Source organism: Chrysemys picta, chromosome 2 (genome assembly GCF_011386835.1).
Source record: "Chrysemys picta bellii isolate R12L10 chromosome 2, ASM1138683v2, whole genome shotgun sequence".
Taxonomy (NCBI): Eukaryota; Metazoa; Chordata; order Testudines; family Emydidae; genus Chrysemys; species Chrysemys picta.
Window position 1 is genome coordinate 195,592,176 of NC_088792.1, and position 21,054 is coordinate 195,613,229.

Below are 21,054 nucleotides of genomic sequence, written 5' to 3' on the forward strand. Positions count from 1 at the left end.
TTTGTTTCTTTTTTTAAAGAACTCAAAGTAATTAAATGCAAAAACTGTTAATATTAAACAACATTAAAGTGATACTCAGGTTAAAGTTAATATATATTTTTAGAACAAATGTAGTTACAGTATGTTACAAAAAAGGTTTAGTTTTTCAGACTGTAAGTGGTTGGTCCACCTGTGACATATGAAGCACTAGAACTATGTTTGGTCACATGAAGGAAGTATCTGACACTGTTTTTAAACAGTGAAGCTTCCTGCCAGTTGTATCTTAGTGCAGGACACTCTTTAGAATGTCAAAGACTTTTATTAGAGGCTTGTCTACACAATACATATTAATGGAATTAAAGCTGTAAAAATCCTACTAGTGTAGATGCAGTTACACCAATATTAAGGTGTTTATGCCTGTATAGCTTATTCCTGTACGGGAAGGGGAATAATCTATACTAGAATCAGGCACCTCCCTACTGATATAACAACGTCCACATTAGTGGTTGCACCGGTAAAACTATTTTGCTTTAAAAAACAAACAAACACAAACACCTTTTATACCAGTATAAGTGCATCTGCACTAGGGTTTGAAGTAATATAACTATTTGGGGATAATTGTCACATCTCTGTAATGTATTTTACTCTAAGTTAATGATATGTACTGTTATCTTTAAAGCATATTTATAAAGTTTCTTTTGTTTTGCATGAAAGTTGAAACATATATTACTCTAACAAACTATTTATCCTATATTTTCCATTAGTCTTGTAAATGCTAGGTTGGTTGAAAGATGTATGTTGGAATTGAAAGCTCCTCTGCCTCATCCATGTCACATTGAACATACAAAAGTTCAGGTTAGTTGTATGTGATTATGAAATGCACTGTATGAATTTAAAAATCCTGAAGTTAATTAAACATATACAACTATATCAGTTTGTTTACACTGTATACCCAATATCTTAGAACAGCTGTATCAAAGCTATTCTGAATTGTCACGTAAATTACATTAAATCATAATTCAATCAAATTATTATGTAAACTTGAGAGGAAAATATACTATGCACTATTCACAGTAGGCTATTCATTGTGTTTTTAAAAGAGTTATACATAAAACTGTCAAACTATAAAACAGTTTTAACAATCTATTCTAAACCATCAAGAAAAATTTTTTTCTTTAAAACTTGATTAAAAACCTCCCAAACACTACCCTAATTCTGTATGTTAATTTTTGACCTAGTGTGATATGTAGAGATAAACTAGAAACTCTCCAGGTCATAATTAAGGCTACAATTAGGTCACGGACGTCATGGAATCCATGACTTCCATTGACCTCCGTGATATTTTCTGCCACGGGGCTGGTAGACAGCAAGCGGCAGGGGGCTGGTGGACCTCCTGCACCTGCCCTGCCCCACGGGCAGGGGGACTCCGGAGTGCCATGCACCATAGCAGTGTGGGACCCGAGAGGCCCAGCGACAGTGGGTATCCCTGCCTATTCCTCTACTTAGGGATATGTTTAGTGACAGTTAGGAACAGGTCACAGGCTTCTGTGAATTTTTGTTTATTGCCCGTGACCTGTCCATGACCTTTACTAAAAATACCCGTGACAAAAACTGAATCTTAGTCATAGTGTATTCTAATAGTGATGATACAGCCATTGCTATTGTGATAGGAATGGAATCACAATAATTATATTGAAACACCATAATAGTCATTATGCCAAAGACATTATATTTTAAAAGTGTCAATTAGCTTAAAGTAAGTGGAGCCAGATAAAATAATTTGTTGCTGTGTCCACTTTTCCATGAAAAAAAATGTTCTGAAATGTTTAAATAAAACTAAGACTATCAGCAAATTGCTAGGATACTGTTGCTCCACATGTTCTGTTGTAAAAATGTAGCCTTATGTCTTCAGAATGAACTCTTTGGTTATACAAAAGCACATGACAGGCTGGGCATTATGATGTTTTATACTGAATAGTTTCAACCAGTTACTATCTCATATATGTGTTGTTTTAAGTAGCTGTTTAGCATGCAAATCCTTGCATCTGGCTGCACTCATATTTCTCCATCTAGTTGTCCACAACAAACATGGCCACTTCAGTTGAGGCCCTAGATCTTGCAGACATTAAAGCAGATGTGTAACTTTACACATGAAGAGTTGAACTGTTAGTGGGACAACTTGCATATGTATAGTTATGCACATACTTAAGAGTTTCCAGGATTGGGGCCCTAATGCAAAATGGTTTTTCTTTCATAAAATAAATAATATTATATAGAAAAAAACATGGGCAGAACTTGTCACAGCAAACGTCAGAAAGAAATAAAAAAACCTAATTCCTTAAGTTTCGCAGGCGGATGTACTGAGAAGTCATTATCCACTCCTCAAATATTTTGTGAGGCTGACCATTGATGTACGGGGTGAAAAATTGAAGCCAAGGTCTTCCACAACATCTAAGTTATATCAAAAAGAACTTTCATAGTCTTAATGTGTATATATAACTGTGCGAAGGGCTGCCATATTCTTTTATCAAACAATTTACTTAAACTACCAAAGAGACTGCAAAGAGAGCCTCTTTTGAGAGAGTCTGGAAACACTCAAAAAGATGTAATTCACTGACCCTCCTTTAGTTCCTTTGGAAAAATCACTAGCATTTTTTAAATCTTCAGTTACAGTGGCCATTATCAGGATATATTCATATTCTCATCAGTGTCCTCATGCTGTATTTTTCTGTTTGCTTCACAACTATTCCGAGGAATATCGTTTAGTCCTCTAGGTTTCTCCACAACTTCCTCCTAAGAAATTTCCTTCTCTATCAGTGATACCTTGAATTTCACACCAGTGTCTGCAGAATGGGAATTTTCCATCATCTTGTATAATAAATGTTTACGGGGCAGAAACATCACCTTAATTGCCCCATCTCTTTAACTGATATATATTTAGGCTTGACAGGATTAAATTTTAATTGATAACTCTCAGGAAACGTCAGTTTCAGCTGACAATGAAATAAACGACAAAAAAATCAATGACTATCTATACTCTGGGTGTATCTGGGAGTCCATGCTGGGAGTCCTCTGCAGCCCTGCTGTCATGGGACCAAGTTGGGTCTGTGACAGTGCAGCAGTATAGGGCTCCTTGTGCTGCCTCAGGGCTGGTGACAAATTAGGGGTGGAGGTGCGAGGAGAGTCTGCGGTCCTCATGGGACAGAGCAGAGGGCTGTGAGGAGGAGCCCCCAGCTGTGGGGGAGGCCACCCCACTGCTGAAACTGAGTCCTGCTGACACAGACCTGCTTTCTCACTCACTAGCTGGGCATGCCGGGGGTCTCTGCTCTGCCCCACCAGGACTACAGACTTTCCCACACCTTGTGCTAGCAGGGATCAAGTGTCACCAGCAACTCCATTGTCACAAGAATGAGGGGATAGGGCTGTGACAGCAGAGCTGCAGAGGATTCCTGTATGTCTGCGGGGCTGGTGACACCTGATCCCTGCAGAATCAAGGTGCAGTGGAGACTACAGTTGTCCTGGCCTTGCAGAGCAGAGACCCTCCCGTGACTAGGACTTCAAGGAGGAAGACGAGCCCCTGGTGGCAGGGAAGGCTACCCCACTGCTGAACAGTTCCTGCATGGGGGGTGGCTCCCCCACTCCTGGCTGGTGAATGTGTGAGGGAAGCCAATGACACCCAATTCCTGCAGACACATGGTGCAGGGAAGGTTGCAGTCCTGGCCCAGCGGAACAAAGACCCGCTCAGCCCAGCTGTGGGGGCTTTAGGAACTAGTCAGCAGCAGGGTGGCCTTCTCTGCAGCCGGGGACGACGACGACTCTGCTATGCCCAGACAGGACCCCGAGCCTTCTCTGCACCTTATGCCAGCAGGGATCCAGTGTCACCAGCTCCACGGCTGTGCAGGGAGCCCTCTGCAGCTCCCTAGTCATGGCCCAGCTCGCTCACTCACCAGCCAGGAGTGTAGGAGCCGCCCCTGGCAGGAACTGTTCGGCAGTGGAATGACCACCTCCGCAGCCACAAGTTAATCCTTCTTGTGGCTGGGCATCTCTGTTCTGCAGGTCCAGGACGACTGCAGCTTCCCCTGCACCTTGCTCCCCGGGGCCATAGAGAGAACCCCCCTGCTGTCAGTACAGCCCTAACCCTAAGTCCAACCCTATCCCCCACAACTTTAAAAATAAAAATAGTTAAAAATAAAAAAATCTTAAATAAAAATGGACAAAAAAAGTCAAATTAAAAAAAAATATCAAATTCTGCTAACTATAGATATAGATATATAGACAGATATAGATTCCCAAAAAGGTGCATTATGTGGTATTGCCTAAAGTAGGTCTTTACATACTGTAAAATCAGGTTGCAAGGATCCAGCTTTTGTGTCCTTTTTACTATTTTAACAGGTTTTATTCCTACTTCAGTACTTGTCTTCAGTGTCCAAGCTTCTACAGTCATGTTTATTGGTAGACACTCACCTTGTGATCCAGGATGAACTAATGAAACCTCTTTTGGGAAATACCTTAATGATCCTCTCCCTTCGCTCTCTGGATGGCTTGGGTAATATGTAGATACTTCTCATGTCTAGACAGACAGATGCATGTCTTACTCCGCAAAATCAGTACCATCTTTCCTGACATTGTATGTTAAACTGTAGAGTTACATGTTTCATTTGCTACATGCTAATATTTAGAAGTTTATATCTGCTAGCCATTTACTCTCTAGTCTTCAAGCATAATTACGAAATAAGGAGAGAAACTGAGTTAAAATTGGTTTGGGGCTGAATTATTTGTGTATGGGATGGGGGTTGCATGTTTGTTTGGTGGGGTTTTTTTTTTTTTCATCACTTCTTATTTTAAAGGTAAGTTTCTGTGGTCAGGCTTAGATATCCAGATTTCTGTTTATGTGTCAGTAGCTTGAACTTCCTATGTTCTGTTTGCAGATACTGAGTTAACATCTGCGGTTCACCAAACATGGACAGACTTGTTTAGCCTTCTGGCTATACTGTTAAGGAAAAGTGGCCAAATCGCTCTTCCATCTGTGACAGCAGCTCTTGGAAAACATTGGACTGCAATAATTGGTAATGCCTATTCTTAGATGGATTTAGGCCTTGCAGCTAATAATGAGGATGACCTCTTATTAGATGCTATCAAATACTTATAAAGGACATGTCCATAACAATAAACAAAATGTGTCTGCTTTTTACTGAGAAGATATGGAGTGTAATTTTACCCTTGTTTGTTTTTATAACTTTTTCTTATATAGTTCCGTAAAGTCATTTCTCAGCTATTACACAGCTTTCCAATTTTTTTTATATAGACTTTAACAGTTTCTGGTTCTGAACTTTGGGATAAAGTAAATCAGCTTTAATTAGAGGCTGAACAGAGCCATAGCATACTGTTTTGTTTGGGTTTTTTTTTCTTACACTGATAGTTTATGTAAAACATAAGAAAGCAAACAAAAACATACAAGCCTGAAAAATATTTTTAAAGGTCACAAACTTTTCTTGCTGCATGAGTCATTATGTAGTCACTTGTTATTGTATAATAGTTTAAACTATTACACAAATAATAATTTAATTATTATAATTAAGACCCTGATTAAGCAAGGTAATCTAGCATGTGCCTACAATCAGTCACCTAAGTAGTCCCATTGAAATCTATGCTTTTAGTTAGGCATGTGCTAAGTAACTTGTTGAGCCAGGGCCTAACTGCACTTCTGCCAACAGAGTCAGCTTCTAATGAAAAGCTTCTGATTGTTGCTGTCTTTAGTATAATGCAAGCTCTGGTCTAAAGTGAGGGGAAGGCTAAAAAATTCAAGCAAGTGAAGGTTGACTAAACAGTTTCAGTGCTCATTTGTTGTTTTGTTCTTTTAATTTCAAATGTAACATGGAATACACCTCTACCCCGATATAATGCGACCCGATATAACACGAATTCGGATATAGCACGGTAAAGCAGCACTCCGGGGGAGGGAGGGAGGGAGGCTGCGCACTCCGGCAGATCAAAGCAAGTTCGATATAATGCGGTTTCACCTATAACGCGGTAAGATTTTTTGGCTCCCAAGGACAGCGTTATATCGGGGTGGGGGTGTACTTAATCATTCACACTTTCCATAAATTTAGAATACAAAAATATATTTTTAAACTTAGGAGCAAATACTTAGGGCTCATTGGATGTCTCTTGCAAGCACTGGTGTGCTGTTCCATGACCCAGGCACATAGCTTGGATTAGTCTGTTCCAGTTCTGAAATGTTTAACCATGTCTTGATGCTGAAATTTAAAAAAAAAATCTGTTATGTATTTGACCTTTTAGATACAATTTGTGACTGTGTGCATCTGTCTACCACATGTCCCAGCTTATATATGGCCAGTTTGCAATTCCTCTCCATTCTCTTGGCTGAAGAAGGGAAAAGGCAGCTCCAAGATAAACAGAATATTTGCCCCAACCCAACAATTACTTTTCTTCTAGATGAAGCTGAAGGAAGTTTGGCATCAGGAGCCAAACTTAATGAAATAATAATTCAGGTATAAATTTGTATATTCAATAAATTAATACGATGGTATTATGGTTTTGATTATATGACTGAGATCATGTTTCTATTGTAACTGAATGTCTAATTAAAAGCTAGGCCAACCTATTTTGAGAACTAATCTTAGTGAAGAATCCAGAGCACTTCAGACGAACTGGTTTATTAACTGCGTATAGAAATCACTCTTCCCACCACTGTTATACAGCTTTTTCTGAAGACGACAGTTGGTTAACACCACACAGCAACATTACATAATAGTTTAGGGTAGGACGTGAATACGATATCTGATTTAAACTGCAGGGAAAGATTTTACATAATTAGAATATCATTATGCAAATTTAAATTGGAAAAAATTCAATATTTTGGCCAAAAGGATTCCTACTTTTCGAAATATGCCTTGGAATATTTAAGGATTGAGACCTTGTTTTTCTTCCTGTAAATGACAGAAGCAGAGTGCTCTTTAACACCATACAATCATAGAAATTAGGGACTGAGAAAACCCATTTGGCCTTTGCCAGTGTCTGATTATTGCATACAGGACTTTTATTAATGCATTGTACTATCTAGTTTTAAATCGGCCAAGCATTGAACTTTTATCTCTGCCATTGGGAGACTGTTCCTCAACATAATAGGTCTCACCGACAGGACAGTTTTCTTGACATTAACCAAAATGTTTTCTCTTTCCTAATTTCATCTCATTATTCCTATTTATACTTCCTTGTACTACCCTAAATAATTCCTTTCCCTCCTTGATATTTACACCTTCAGTTGTAGACCATTAACATGTTTTACATTACTTATCACTTAGACAAGATATATTAGTCGCTCTTAATTACCTGCACTTTATCATTGTATATTTGGTAATAATAGTAAGATTTCATGTGGAAACTATAACAAATGATTTATTAAAACTGAAATATCCACGTCGGTCTTTTTTTCACTAGTTTTAGTCAGTAGAAGCTGTCAAGTTTGTTTGAATTTGTTCTTTATAATAAGATATGGCTAACTGCTCTTATTGTTCTGATACCTAGACGCCCAGTGATATTTCTCTTAATATTCCATTATTTTGCCACAATTGCTGGAACAATAGTTTTTTTTCAAGTATGTGTCGGTGTGGATCTTATTGTAGATGTGCTTTATTTACACACATGAGACTTGAAAAACTTTGAGTAGCAGTGACTGTTGGGGCCTCTCGTGCCCTGTGACACCTTAAGCTCTCGTGCGTGGACATGAAGGGTGGTGTGAACGTAAGAATGGCAATACTGGGTCAGACCAGTGGTCCATCTAGCCCAATATCCTATCTTCCGATAGCAGCCAGTGCCAGGTGCTTCAGAGGGAATGAACAGAACAGGACAATTAACAAGTGATGCATCCCCTGTTGTCCACTCCCAGCTTCTGGCAATCAGAGGTGTCGTGGCACCCACAGCACGAGGTTGCATCCCTGAACATCTCGTTAATAGCTGTTGATGGACCTGTCCTCCATGAGCTTATCTAATGCTTCTTTGAAACCAGTTATACTTTTGGCCTTCACTACATCCCCTGGCAACAATTCCACGGGTTGACTCTGCATTATGTGAAGAAGTAAGGAAAAAGGAAGTTTGTTTGTTCTAAACCTACTGCCTATTAATTTCATTGGGAGACCCTGGGTTCTTGTGTTATGTGAAGACATACCTAACACTGCCTTATTCACTTTCTCCACACCATTCATGATTTTATAGACCTCTATTATATTCCCCCCTTAGTTGTGTTTCTTTCAAGATGAACAGTCCCAGTCTTTTTAATCTCTCATCATGTAGAAGTTGTTCCATACCCTTAATCATTTTTATTTCCCTTCTCTGTACCTTTTCCTATTCTAATATATCTTTTTAGAGATGAGGTGACCAGAACTGCATGCAGCATTAAAGGTGAAGGCGTACCATGGATTATGGCATTATGATATTTTCTATTTTTATTATCTATCCCTTTCCTAATGGTTCCTAACATTCTATTAGCTTTTTTGACTGATGCTGAAAATTGAGCAGATGTTTTCAGACAATTATCCACTATGACTCCAAGATCAATTCTTGATTGGTAACAGCTAATTTAGATCCCCATCATTTTGTATGTATAGTTGAGATTGTTTTCCAATGTGAGTTACTCTGCATTTATGGGCCACTCTCATCAGGGGGAGGGGGATAGCTCAGTGGTTTGAGCATTAGCCTGCTAAACCCAGGATTGTGAGTTCAGTCCTTGAGGGGGCCACTTAGGGATCTAGGGCAAAATCAGTACTTGGTCACTGCTAGTGAAGGGAGGGGGCTGGACTTTTCAAGGTCCTTTCCAGTTCTAGGAGATAGGATATCTCCATTAATTTATTTATTTTATTTATTACCCCTTCAAACGTTATTTTTCCTCCCTTGGTATCCTGCTGTCAATTGAATTGTCTTGTTAGACTGACCTCACACTTGGAAGACAAATCACATATTTTCATATATTTATACCTGCTCCTGTATTTTCCACTCCATGCATCTGATTAAGTGGGTTCTACCCCATGAAAGTTTATGCCCAAATAAATGTTAGTCTCTAAGGTGCCACAAGGACTCCTCGTTGTTTCTGCATTTTATCAACATTGAATTTCATCTGCCATTTTGTTGTCTAGTCACACAGTTTTGTGAGATCCCTTTGTAAGTATTTACAGTCAGCATTGGACTTCACTATCTTGGGTAATTCTATATCATCTGCAAATTTTGCTACCTCACTATTCACCTCCTTTTCCAGTGGCCACAACCTTCAGTTTCCTCTTGCTGCTTGTGGCAATAAGACAGAACCTGCCAACTGTCTCTCATGCTTAGCTCAGGCTAACTTCTTTATGTCTTCAGAAGTACTTCTGATCTCCTGATTTCGACTGGTGTGACCCCTCTGTACTGAACTTTTTAGTGAAACCGCCTCTATACTCTTACACCCTGTATAGGGCTCTTCAAAATGACAATCTCAAAATCTGCAAGCTTCAAGCCTTGTCTGTCCCTGAAGGATGAATACAGTAGATGTCTCTCTTGCTTAGGGAAATTGCATATTCTGAGCAGATGCTCTGTATTCTTGTCCTTCTCTGCTATGATACACTGGTCACAAGAGCAAGGCTAAAATTCCACTTACTTCGAGCAACCTTGAACGAAACAAGTTCCAGAATTCTATTAGTGAACATGCCAGTATCATGGAACAGCCCTTCAGTCACTTAAGATTGGCACAGAGAAGACACTGCAAAAAAAAAAAAATCTGGTGCCAACACTTACAGCCCCAGCACCAAAGCCAACCTCAACATCAGTGTCCAAGCCAGCAGTGACACCTCAGTGTCTTGTCAGTCAGGCACTGAAAGGAGGCCACTCCATCATCAAGGAAGAGATCTCTCTCAGATGGTATCCCTGGTGAGGCTACCAATGCCAGAATATCAGGAGGAACCAGATCCAGGCACAGAATGACATCACCTCCCTGTCTTGCCACCAAAGAATCTCTCTTAATTGCTGGATAAAGAGATATGTGCTTGGCACCTAACAATTCTAAAGCATTTCAGGAGCTCATTGTGAGGATTGCTGGAGAGTCAGACGTGGGACTTCTCTGAAATAATCAAGCTATTACAAATTCTGTCAGCTTCTGGTTCATCAGGATCATCCTCCCCATTAATGAGGGATTGCTTGATCCAGCCAAACCATTGTGGCAGACACCAGCCACTATACCACCAATGGTGAAATGGATCAAAAAGAGATACTAGGTGAGCCCCTTAAGATTTTACTACTTCCATTCACCCCATCTCAGGCTCTTTAGTTGTACTAGCTGTGTAGGAGAAATAGAGAATGAGCAAAAGTATGCCTAAGGTCAAGTAGTACAAATGCCTCAACCTCTTTGGAAGGTTGTGAGGGCCTGCTGCGATAAGTGTGACTTTTTCACATGGGACAGGATGAGTGCCTTTCTCACAAAGCTCCCTCATGACAGCTGAAAACAGAGCCGGCACCAGGCATAAGCAAACTAAGCAATTGCTTAGGGCCCAAGCAGCTCAAGAGGGCCCCCTATTAATTATTAGTATGTGTTTTTTGTGGGGGGAGGGCCAAAAATATTCCTTCATAGGGCCTCCCAATTGGCTGGCACTAGCACTGGCTGAAAGGTTCTTAAGGGCATCATAGGGAAGCCCAGCTGGTGACAGCCTTACAAGCAGCGATGGATGCCTCAGACCCCTCAGCCAGATATATGGCCACTGCAGTGACCATGCAGTGTGTATTGTGGCTTCAAGCATTTGGTCAGTCAAGGGAAGTGCAGGCCATGGTAAAGGACTTGGCCTTTGAGGGCTGATAACTTTTTCAGTGAGTGTAGAGACAGTTTTTAATTTCTTCAGTTAGTGAAGAACACTATCTCTATGCTTTCTGGGAATTTATACCCCTGATCTGTATCTTGAGCCCTCCCATCCTCAGCCCCAACCAAGACAGCGCAGGCTGTCCATGCCAAGAAGTGTCTGACCTAAAACAGGGTGTATCTAATGTAGCAGTGATCTTTTTCTCATTTCTGAATCATTACTTCCTGTGATTGATCTAATACTGTTTTCTCTGATTAACCTCTCAATCCTTGCTCCAGTTAAAGTAGTAGGGAATATGTTAAGGGATGAGTTCTCAGAGAATATGGACTTTTTACGGTTGTTTTCTCAAGACAATTGAGGGGAAGAAAAGGAAAAATGAACTTTTGAGCAATGGGTAAGAATATTGTATAAGTAGTACCTGGAAGCATTTATTTACTCCTAAGGGGTCACATAATGGGATATTCAGATTACAGAAAAACAACATAATAGACCAATTAGTAAATATATATCAAATATTAATAAGATGAGAACACTTATTACTCTAAGTACTAGACAAGATAGAGACAATTAGCATTTGAACAGGTAGGAAAAAAGACTTTAATACTTACTAAGAAAAGGGCATAAAATGTGTGGTTGAATCACGAAAGCTCTTTGGCAACTTCAGTTGGAAGGAACTCAAAATGTAATTAATGATCTGGGAAAACTAACAGATTAAAATGTTTAAATCTTTTAATTTTTATCATACACTACTCCATTATGAATCCCCAAATTCTGTTATAGAAATAGCAGAATACTTGGCTAACCCACTGTTAGAAGAATCGCTATTGTATGTGGAAAACAAAATGTTAGCCATGATTAGCAATGTCACTGAACTTCTGTTTCATTTCACCAGATACTTATTGTGGGGTGGCTTTAGTTTTTCAAATGTGTCTAATAGGAAACTGAACCTGCACTGTGGGTTTAGGGCTCTTCGAAGCTTGATTTACCCCAACTGGTACCACTTTCCCTGGGGTTTCCACTTAAGGAAGGAAGCTTCACATTGCTTTCAGAGCTTGCTAAAAGCTTGATGTTGGAGATTGCTTGCATAATGACTCAGCACAGCTCCCAGCTGTTCTGGCTATGTCCCTCCCTTCCTAGGACCAATCACATTTTGAGTTGGTTAATTACATACTCCTTTGTGAGGGTTGAGAGGTATGTGCTGCCACAATTCTACACTCTCCTAGACCCTTCCTTTCTTTATTATACCCATCTAAGCTAGCATACCTAAAGATAAATCAAGCCCAAAGTCAGTTTTCTGCTGTTGAGAGACTTCCCAGCTGGAGGGCTTAGTGAGAGATTTTCAGTGGCCCAAAGGGGAGTTAGACAACCAACTCTTATGGACTTTCAGTGGGAGTTGAGTGCCTAAATCATTTTTGTACCTTTAAAAATTTCCCTCTTATTTCCAACAACCAATACATATAATTTATTGCATCCCAAACTAAGCCATTCTTATTTAGCTTCCATTTCCCCTGACTTCTCTTGTTCGTATCTGAGATGCCTTCCAGTTCTAGGCACTACTCATTTCCCCTAAGGTGATTTCCTTGAACTGCCATACTTCAGCCAAAAGGTAACCTACATATAAGAACTACAGCATCATATTTTTTTCAAGTTATGTTAAATCTGTTAGTGGTTGATGAACTGTTCATAAACAGTACTTCATTCTAGATTTTCATTTGTTGTGGTCCTAGCAGAAGAGATTCCCCCTCCCATCTCATCCACTTCACCTACATCAATATCCTTGCAGATCCCCTGTTCTTACAGTATTTTACTCTTCTCTTTTCTTGTAGAACTATTTTCATTAGATATGACCTATTGCCATCTAAATCTTTATCTTAAACTTTGTGTTAGTAATATATACAGAACCACTTTATGCCTTTGTGTTTTAATCTCTTCTCAGTTGCCCATATAGAGTATGTCTACACAGCAAATTAAAACCCACGGCTGGCCCGTACCAGCTGACTCAGGCTTATGGGGCTTGGGCTGCGGGGCTGTTTCACTGCTGTGTAGACTTTAAGCCCCGGCTCTAGGACCCTGTGGGGTGTGAGGGCTCCAACCCAAGCCCAGAAGTTTACACAACAATGAAACGGCTCCATGAACCTGAGTTGCCCAGCTGCGGGTTTTTCTTTGCTGTGCAGACATACCCATAATTGAAATGTTTGTTTTGCTGTCCGAAAAACATTGCTCTTTTTTATTCCTATTTTGACTCTTTTTTTCAGGCCTGCCTTACTGCCTTAAGCTCTGCAGTAATAACCCTAAAGCAAGCATCAATTTATTGCACATTTAGGGCTTGAAAAAATACTGGACAATGATGTATCTGGAGGACTAAACCTAATAGCCAGGGGATGATATGTAAGATAGATGCGGGTGGGGTACGGTCTGTGACGTCTAGGCACAAATCACTCAGGAGAATTTCTGTTGTAGGTGGTAGGATTTTTACTAGGGTGCTATCTTTGTTGATAATTTAAGTTCCCTCTAGTGCATTCCAGCGGCTGGAAGGGAGACCTTCCCCTCCTCCCCTACAACCCCAGAACCTCCTTAGTGCTGTTAGCTCTAGCCTTTCCACAGCCTTATGGATTCCCTCTCTTTTTAGGGCTCTTCTAAAGTATATATCTGGGGTTCTGTTCATAGCTTTACCAAATAGCAGCAGAGTGAATTTACAATTCTGTAGAAATTGGTGTCTTATCTGCTCCTCCCCACTTACTCCCTAGGGGAAGTTACAAATTGGTGAGTGGATTTTTGCAACTCTCTTGGTATAGCAAGATCAGTACATAGTATTTAGAAACTCAAGACTTTACACTAAACCTAGGGATTAACATTGTCACTTTCCCAATATCTAGCTAATCTTCCAGTACACTTTCCTCAGAAAAAAATAGTGCCCATATAGACACATTTATCACAGATTGACAGTTGTGTAGGAGAAAAAAAACCCAAATTAATTGTTCTAACTTCAATATGTTTCTCTCCAATTAAAGTAGATAGACACCATGGTTTGGTGTTTCTAAAACAAAAATTTGCATAATCTCTGGCTTGTGGGAAATTTTGAAATGTTGAAATTTCCTGCAAAATGGAAAATTTGAATTTTGACAAGTTCTAATTTTGAGTCATCAGAATGAGAATTCAAAATGGTACATCACTTTTACAGGCATAAACATGATCATGAATATTTCTCCAGTATATGTTTTACTTTTCCGGTGTAGTGATAAAATCTTTGCTTATTTGCAGAGCTATGAAGGAAAATCCTCTAAAGATGTGCTGAAACGAGTTGCTGCAGGTGCTTTACTGTCCCTGTTGGCTGTCAGTAAAAGTGCCCAGAAATGTGCTTTGGAAGGTAAGCCTGTAGAGTGACACATGCTACAATATACTTAAAATATTCTGTATATCAAATGCTTGCCAATAGTATTTTTTCATTGTCTTCAGTCTAAAAATAAAGCTAAAGAAGCTGCTCTGTAAATAAAATGTTTGATTACTGAAGTTTACAATTTTATATAAATGTCAGTACCCAGTGCAATCTAACACTTTTTTGAATTAATCCTATCTTTATTATTAATAGTAATATTTCAGGTTGGATTAACAGGTTACAACCTACAGCATTTCATTTAAGAGGATCTAGCTTTCTAGTACTAGGCAGTAGTGACCATCTGATGACTGTCACCTTTGGCCGGCTTGTCCTTGTCCGTGCCTCCACAAACGCAAGTCGAAGCCACACCATGCTATTTTGTTGCGAGCACATTCTTTCCATTTCTGGCCAAAGAGTTTTGTTATGGGACCAGCCCAGCATGTTTTCGGTCTGCCCAGCAGTCGTTTATGGTCTCTGGGGATCCAGTCACTGATGCGGGTTGTCCACCTATTGTCTTGCCTGCAGATGACAATACCCACCCACCTTTGCTTTGCATCGTACATCGCCTGCACTACATCGGTCACCTCTGTATGCCTTCTGATCTCCTCATTCAGTATATGATCATGGAGCAATATCTTACACATTCGCCTTTCCATTGCTCTCTGGGTGATAGAGAATTTTTCTTCCTCCGCTGGTTTGGAGAAAGTAAATAAGGAAGTGTTAATTACTCCTCATAACACAAGAACTAGGGGGTCACCAAATAATAGGCAGCAGGTTAAATATTGCTTCGCATAATGCACAGTCAACCTGTGGAACTCTTTACCAGAGGATGTTGTGAAGGCCAAGATTATAACACGGTTCAAAAAAGTACTAGATATGTTCATGGAGGATAGGTCCATCAATGGCTATTAGCCAGGATGGGCAGGGATGTTGTCCCTAGCCTCTGTTTGCCAGAAGCTGGGAGTGGGTGACAGGGGATGGATCACTTGATGATTAACCGTTCTGTTTATTCCATCTGAAGCACCTGGCATTGGCCACTGTCGAAAGACAGGCTACTGGGCTAAATGGAGCTTTGGTCTGACCCAGTATGGCCGTTCTTATGCCATGTGGTAAAACAAGGGGTTTATTTTTACCTTGTCTCTTTTAAGTAAGTATAATGTTTTAGAAATTTGTTTTCCGTTAAAAATGGGGAAAAAATCCTTCAAGGATTTAAAATTGTTGAAGTAATTAGAATAACCCTCATATGAACAGCATAAACTATAGCATCTTCATTTTTAAAACCCCTAAAATGTTAAAAATCTCTAACTGACAAGGGAATTTACATCAATATTAATCTACCATTACAATTTGTACATCTGGTTAGTAAGCATATAGACAAGTGAGAAGGCAGCTAATTTCAAAAACAACCTTAACTCTGACTACAAGCTTATGAAATTGCCTTCCCCTTCCAAACTTACGGACTTTGCAGAGATTGTCTCACCTAAGCTTCCCCTGCTGCTTCTGTCTCAGTAGTGATGTTATATTCCCAGTTTCTCATACTGCCTTATGAAGTGTGCAAGAGTCTCTGTAAACCTTAGAATGTTGCAACAGCCCCTTTATGGGTAGATCAGTAGTCCACAGTTGTTCACCTCAGCAGATATACAGTAGTGGGGTTTGCCTGCTCTCTACCTTAGGACAGTGGTGGGCAGCCTGCGGGCCGAACGCGGCCTGTCAGGGTAATCCACTGGCAGGCCGCAAAACAGTGTTTACATTGACCGTCCACAGGCACGGCCGCCCGCAGCTCCCAGTGGCCGTGGTTTGCTGTTCCCGGCTAATGCGAGCTGCGGGAAGCAGCGCAGGCCGCAGGGATGTGCTGGCCACCGCTCCCCACAGCTCTCATTGGCCAGGAAGAATTAAGGCATTCAAAGGGTTTATCATTGACAAATGAACTGGAGTCTCCGCAGTTTATGGGTAACAAGACCCACTTGATCAACCAGACTCTCATATGTCTCCGATGCCTTCCAATTCCAATTCATTACCTGTTTTGGTTGGAGCTCCTCCACTGGTCAGTGTTGAGGAAGATAATGAAGACTTCTCTTCAGTCTCATCTGTCTCTGTGCAGGGTTCTCCTACCTATTCATACAGGAACCTACTCTTTGACACCCACCGTGAGAGAGAGGAATTTTGGGGAAAACGTTACTGATGGTGGGAAGAACCTTGGATGTCACCACCTCTTCTGTATGGCCCCCTACAGTAGCCATGCTGGGGGTCCCTGGACAGCATACCAACAACAGTTTTCCAAGGCATTGAGTCTCATCCACTGGGACAAGAGAGGCATGCAGTCCCCTCCACCCTAGCCCATTCCTCAGGAGGAGACACTAAAGGTACAGGAAGCCAGTGCAGATAAGGAGGCTAGCCCTCAAACTACCATTTCCTCATAGTCTCCAAATGAAACAGTTACGCTTCCACCATCCTCTGTGGCTGATGATTTCTTGCAATTTCAGGACCTTATAAAATGGGAGGTGGATGCTCTACCGATACCACTCGAAGAGGTCAAGGAATCACAACACAAGTTGTGGGATATTCTGCAGTCAACAGCACCAACCAGAGTTGTGCTACCTCGCAATGAGGTCCTTTTGGACCCAGAAAAGATGGTTTGGCAGACCCTAGCAACAGTAGTGCAAACTTGCAGATGGGCAGATAAAAAATATTATGTCCTCTCCAAGGACTCAACATTTTTGTTCTATCACCCCCATTCCCCACCACCACCACCTAATTCTCTGGGGGTGGATGCGGTTAATGAATGGTGAAATAACACCACATTAAGTCAATTCAGTATGACAAAAGCCAGAAGTGTCTGGACCGTTTTGGAAAAAGTCCTATTCATCTGCAATCCTGCAGTTTTTCGAATAGTGAATTATCAGGCAATTATGGTAAAATATAATTACACAAACCACACAAAAATTACTGCTTTTATGGAGCACCTTCCATTGGAGCAAAGAGAACAATTTCAGGCCATCATTGCTGAAGGACAGTTACTGGGCAGGACATCCCTTCAAGTGTACCTAGATGCAGTAGACTTTGCAGTCTGTTCCATATCTATGGCAGTAGTTATGCACAAGGCATCCTGGCTTCAACTGTCCAGCTTTCCCAGAGAGGATCAGAGCATTGGAAAGGATCAACCTTTTGATTATATGAAGCTGTTTTCAGAAACAACAGATGAATCCCTGCACGCTTTGAAAGACACCAAGGTTACTTTGTGATATCTGGAAATTTACACCCCCTGCAAAAAAAGAAAATGTATTAGGTCACAAGCTACCCAGAGATCTTGTCCAATCCAATTCTCTGGGTTCCAAAGACCCAGTGACCTCCCCCCATACCCAAGTAAGATTAAGTAGATGCCCGAGGGGGAAAAAAACTCTCATCCACCTCAGCCGGCGTCAAAACACCAGTTTTGACTTAACCTGCCCATGAAAATGGCCTTTTTGGTAGCCATCACATCAGCCTGAAGAGTTGGAGAAATTGGGCCTTAATGGCAGATTCCCCCTTCATAGTATTCTTCAAAGACAAGATTTCTTTCCATCCCTAAATTCCTTAAACCTTACACTCTTAACTAAGGCATCATCCTAGTTTCATCTTAATCAAGCCATTCATTTACTGCCTTCCCTTCCTCCTCCCCCCCTCTTCCCCCCCCGCCCCCCCGAAACCACACAATTCTCAACATGAGACTTCCTTTCGTATCTTAGGTGTCACATGAGTTTTGGCCTTGTATATGGATAGGACCATACTATTTTGGAAGTCTCCTAGACTTCATTTCCATTGCAAGCAGATCTAAAGGATCCACTCTCTCCACTCAGAGGTTATCAAGGTGGATCTATTGTTGTATTTTTGCATGTTACAAAGCAACCAGCATTTAGCCTTCTTCTTGGGTGTTAGCACACTCTACAAGGTCATAATCAACATCTATGGCATTACTTAAAGACATTCTAGTATATGAGATCTGCAGAGCCACTAGCTGGTCTTCAGTACATAGCTTCTCCAAGCACTATACCTTGGTCCATGCCTCTAGATCTAATATAGTGGTTGGCAGTGTGGTTCGTTCTTGAGTTCTGCACTTGATTCCAAAGCTCCTTCCTCCCTGCGGGGATGATGCTCAGGAGTTACCTGAAGTGGAGTGCACTCATGGGGACACTACTCAAAGAAGAAAAGCTTACTCACCCAGGCAGTAACTGTGGTTCTCTGAGATGTGTGTCCTTATGGGTGCTCCATTACCTGCCCTCCTTCCTTCTCTGCTTTAGTATTTCCTTTGTGGGGCTTTGCAGTAGAGAAGGAACGGAGGGTGGTTCATCCATGCAGCCCTATTCAGCCTCTGAGCAGGACATGAGGTTGTGCAGTGTGCATGTATAGGCCAGACAGACACCGCTAACAAAAATCTCTGAAGGCATCTGGGGCATCTGTGCACCTGAAGTGGAGCACCCGTAGGGGAACACATCTCAAAGAACCACAGTTACTGCGCATGTAAGTAACCTTTTCATCAGAGAATGGAGGCTTGTGTGTAGGTTTTCAACAATGTGATTTGTTAGTAGAATATTATACATTCTATATTTATTTTTAATCCTTACAACTATTCTCTGTGTGATGTAATTATAGAATCTACTGCCCTAGTGAATTTTAGAATACAGTTTGAATCACTACACCTGATATAGAGAGAGACAAATATTTCACTTGCCTAAATTTCAAAAAAGAATATTTTTAAATCTGTGTTTATGTTGTTTCTTTGAAACTATAATATATATATATATATATATATATCACTGAGCATTAAACATAAAATTTAGAAAACACAAAGGCTCTAATTCTCAGTCTAAAGATATCGTCTGTATAAGATTCTCATTCCTGGTTCTTGATTCCTTAGCATGAGATTGGTAGAACTCTGCTGGCTGTGAAGTATGTAGATGCATGAAGACAGTGAATAGGATAGAGCATTAGCCTTACTAGAAATCATCTACAACCCTTGCCAAGTATAAGTATTGCCCTCTGAATGTTGCTTCTTGACTATAGTTAGCAAAAGAACTCCCTAAAAGCTACTGCTTAGACCAGTGACTTGACATTCATTAAGTATACTTCCTTCATCCCAGCTCTACCTGCTGGTCGGGTCCAGTACACCATTATACATTTCTGAAACTTGGGTATATCAGTGTACTTTTGTGGTGTTCCAACGCCTGTCTTTCTCAATGCTTTGACACCTATTTTCCTCAGCACTTTAGAGTACTAAAAACATTCAAACACTGCTGGTGTCTAACACCTGTTTTTTTTTTGTTTTGTTTTTGTTTTCCCTTTACCAGTGTCTCGGTGCTTTTGTGATGTTCTCTGTGAAGATGCTGTGTCTTTGTGCATGTGGACAGTTGTAGCACATTGGGCACTCCAAGCATACAAATAATTAATAATAATAATGTGTTGTCGTAAACTAGTTAAACTGTTATCTTTTTTCATCTCAGAAGGGCTGTATTTTGTAGGTAGATCCCTTTGTATAGTCTGCTTATTATTCTAAACTTGTGAAGCACTTTGGGGTCTTCTGGGATGAAGAACACTAGGTATAGTGTATATATAAGACATTACATTTCCCACCCGTTGCTGTTAGGTCACGTACAGTAGTTAACTTCGACTCTGTGAAATTGCCTCATAGATTCCCCACTTGCCTGACAAATCCCAGAACTGTTAAAAACCGATTAGCCTAGAAGGGGACACTATGCCTTGATACATGCACACAGAAGCAGAGAGAGTTTTAAAGGTGTACAACCCTAACTCCATCAGTTCCTGGCTTTTTTCCAACTTGGTTGATGGATCTCTGACCCTTTGTTCATAACTTCTTAATGTGAACTGGGTTTAGATATTGAACACAAATTCATGTTCTTGGGTGCCAGTTGAGATACCCTAACCACCTAATTATTTTGAGTAACAAGTTGGGTTACTTGTTTTTACCCTTGCCTCATTTCCATCATATAGAGAGCCTTAATTGTGCTTTCGACATAAAGTTGAAGCGTTGATTAGGAAACAAAATTACTTATACTTTAATTTGCAAGTGAGGGTTTTTTGGTATTTTTGAATATAAATAGGCTTCTGAATTGTATGGATTTTGTCTTTCAGCTGACCTTATAGACAGCTGCATGGAACAGATGAAGCACATTCATGCACAGCTGAACTTAGAATCCCTAAGGCCTGGAAAAACAGCACAGAAAAAAAAGGTAACTGTAAAATCTACAAGGCGGACACAAAAAATTGCATCTGCTGTAGAAGATGTTTTTTCAGATATTTGATATTCTTTCTTGGAAGTGAGAGTGCATTTGGTTAGAGTATTGCCCAGTTATTGTGTTTTAATCGAATAATTAAATCTTTCTGTAGAAAGAAACAATTCAGACAGGGTATCTGTTCCACTAATCATCAGTCCAGCTAATTTTATCTGCTTGGACTCTTCACCCTTTTGGAAGGGGAGGGTTGAACATGATTCTAGAAATATATGGCGCCACAATACTGTAAATACTATGGATGAGTATCCTGTTTGTATGTTTGTAACTTTCTAACATCCCAATGATTTCCATACTGTTAGTTTTTAATTATAGGGTATTGGTTTTTTGGAAAGAGGATTGCAGTTAGGATTTATTATTTAAATACAAAGATAGCTAATAGTATATATAGAAGTGCCTATGGCAACTTTGATTGCATGTTATCTGTATTTTGTTAAAATGGGAAGAAACGTGTTACAAATGTCACTTGTAAAAATGACTTGCATATTTCCTTCTATTTCATCCTCCCCTCCTCTCACTCCCTCACATAGCCTCTTTGAGAGGCCTTTTACTTCATCACTCAGAGTCCCAGCCAGCATAC

At 40.4% G+C, this 21,054-nt stretch overlaps 1 protein-coding gene across 8 annotated transcripts in view; it reads left to right on the forward strand.

Moving 5' to 3' along the window:
- Positions 1 to 21,054, forward strand: part of RTTN (rotatin) — a 179,007-nt gene that overhangs the window by 117,633 nt on the left and 40,320 nt on the right. For all 8 annotated transcript variants that reach the window (XM_065585178.1, XM_008164415.4, XM_024102084.3 and 5 more), the window contains 6 exons: positions 744 to 834; positions 4,372 to 4,525; positions 4,908 to 5,045; positions 6,280 to 6,491; positions 14,076 to 14,181; positions 20,317 to 20,414. In XM_065585178.1, the coding sequence (XP_065441250.1) occupies positions 744 to 834; positions 4,372 to 4,525; positions 4,908 to 5,045; positions 6,280 to 6,491; positions 14,076 to 14,181; positions 20,317 to 20,414 (799 nt within the window). The remainder of the gene's footprint in view (positions 1 to 743; positions 835 to 4,371; positions 4,526 to 4,907; positions 5,046 to 6,279; positions 6,492 to 14,075; positions 14,182 to 20,316; positions 20,415 to 21,054) is intronic.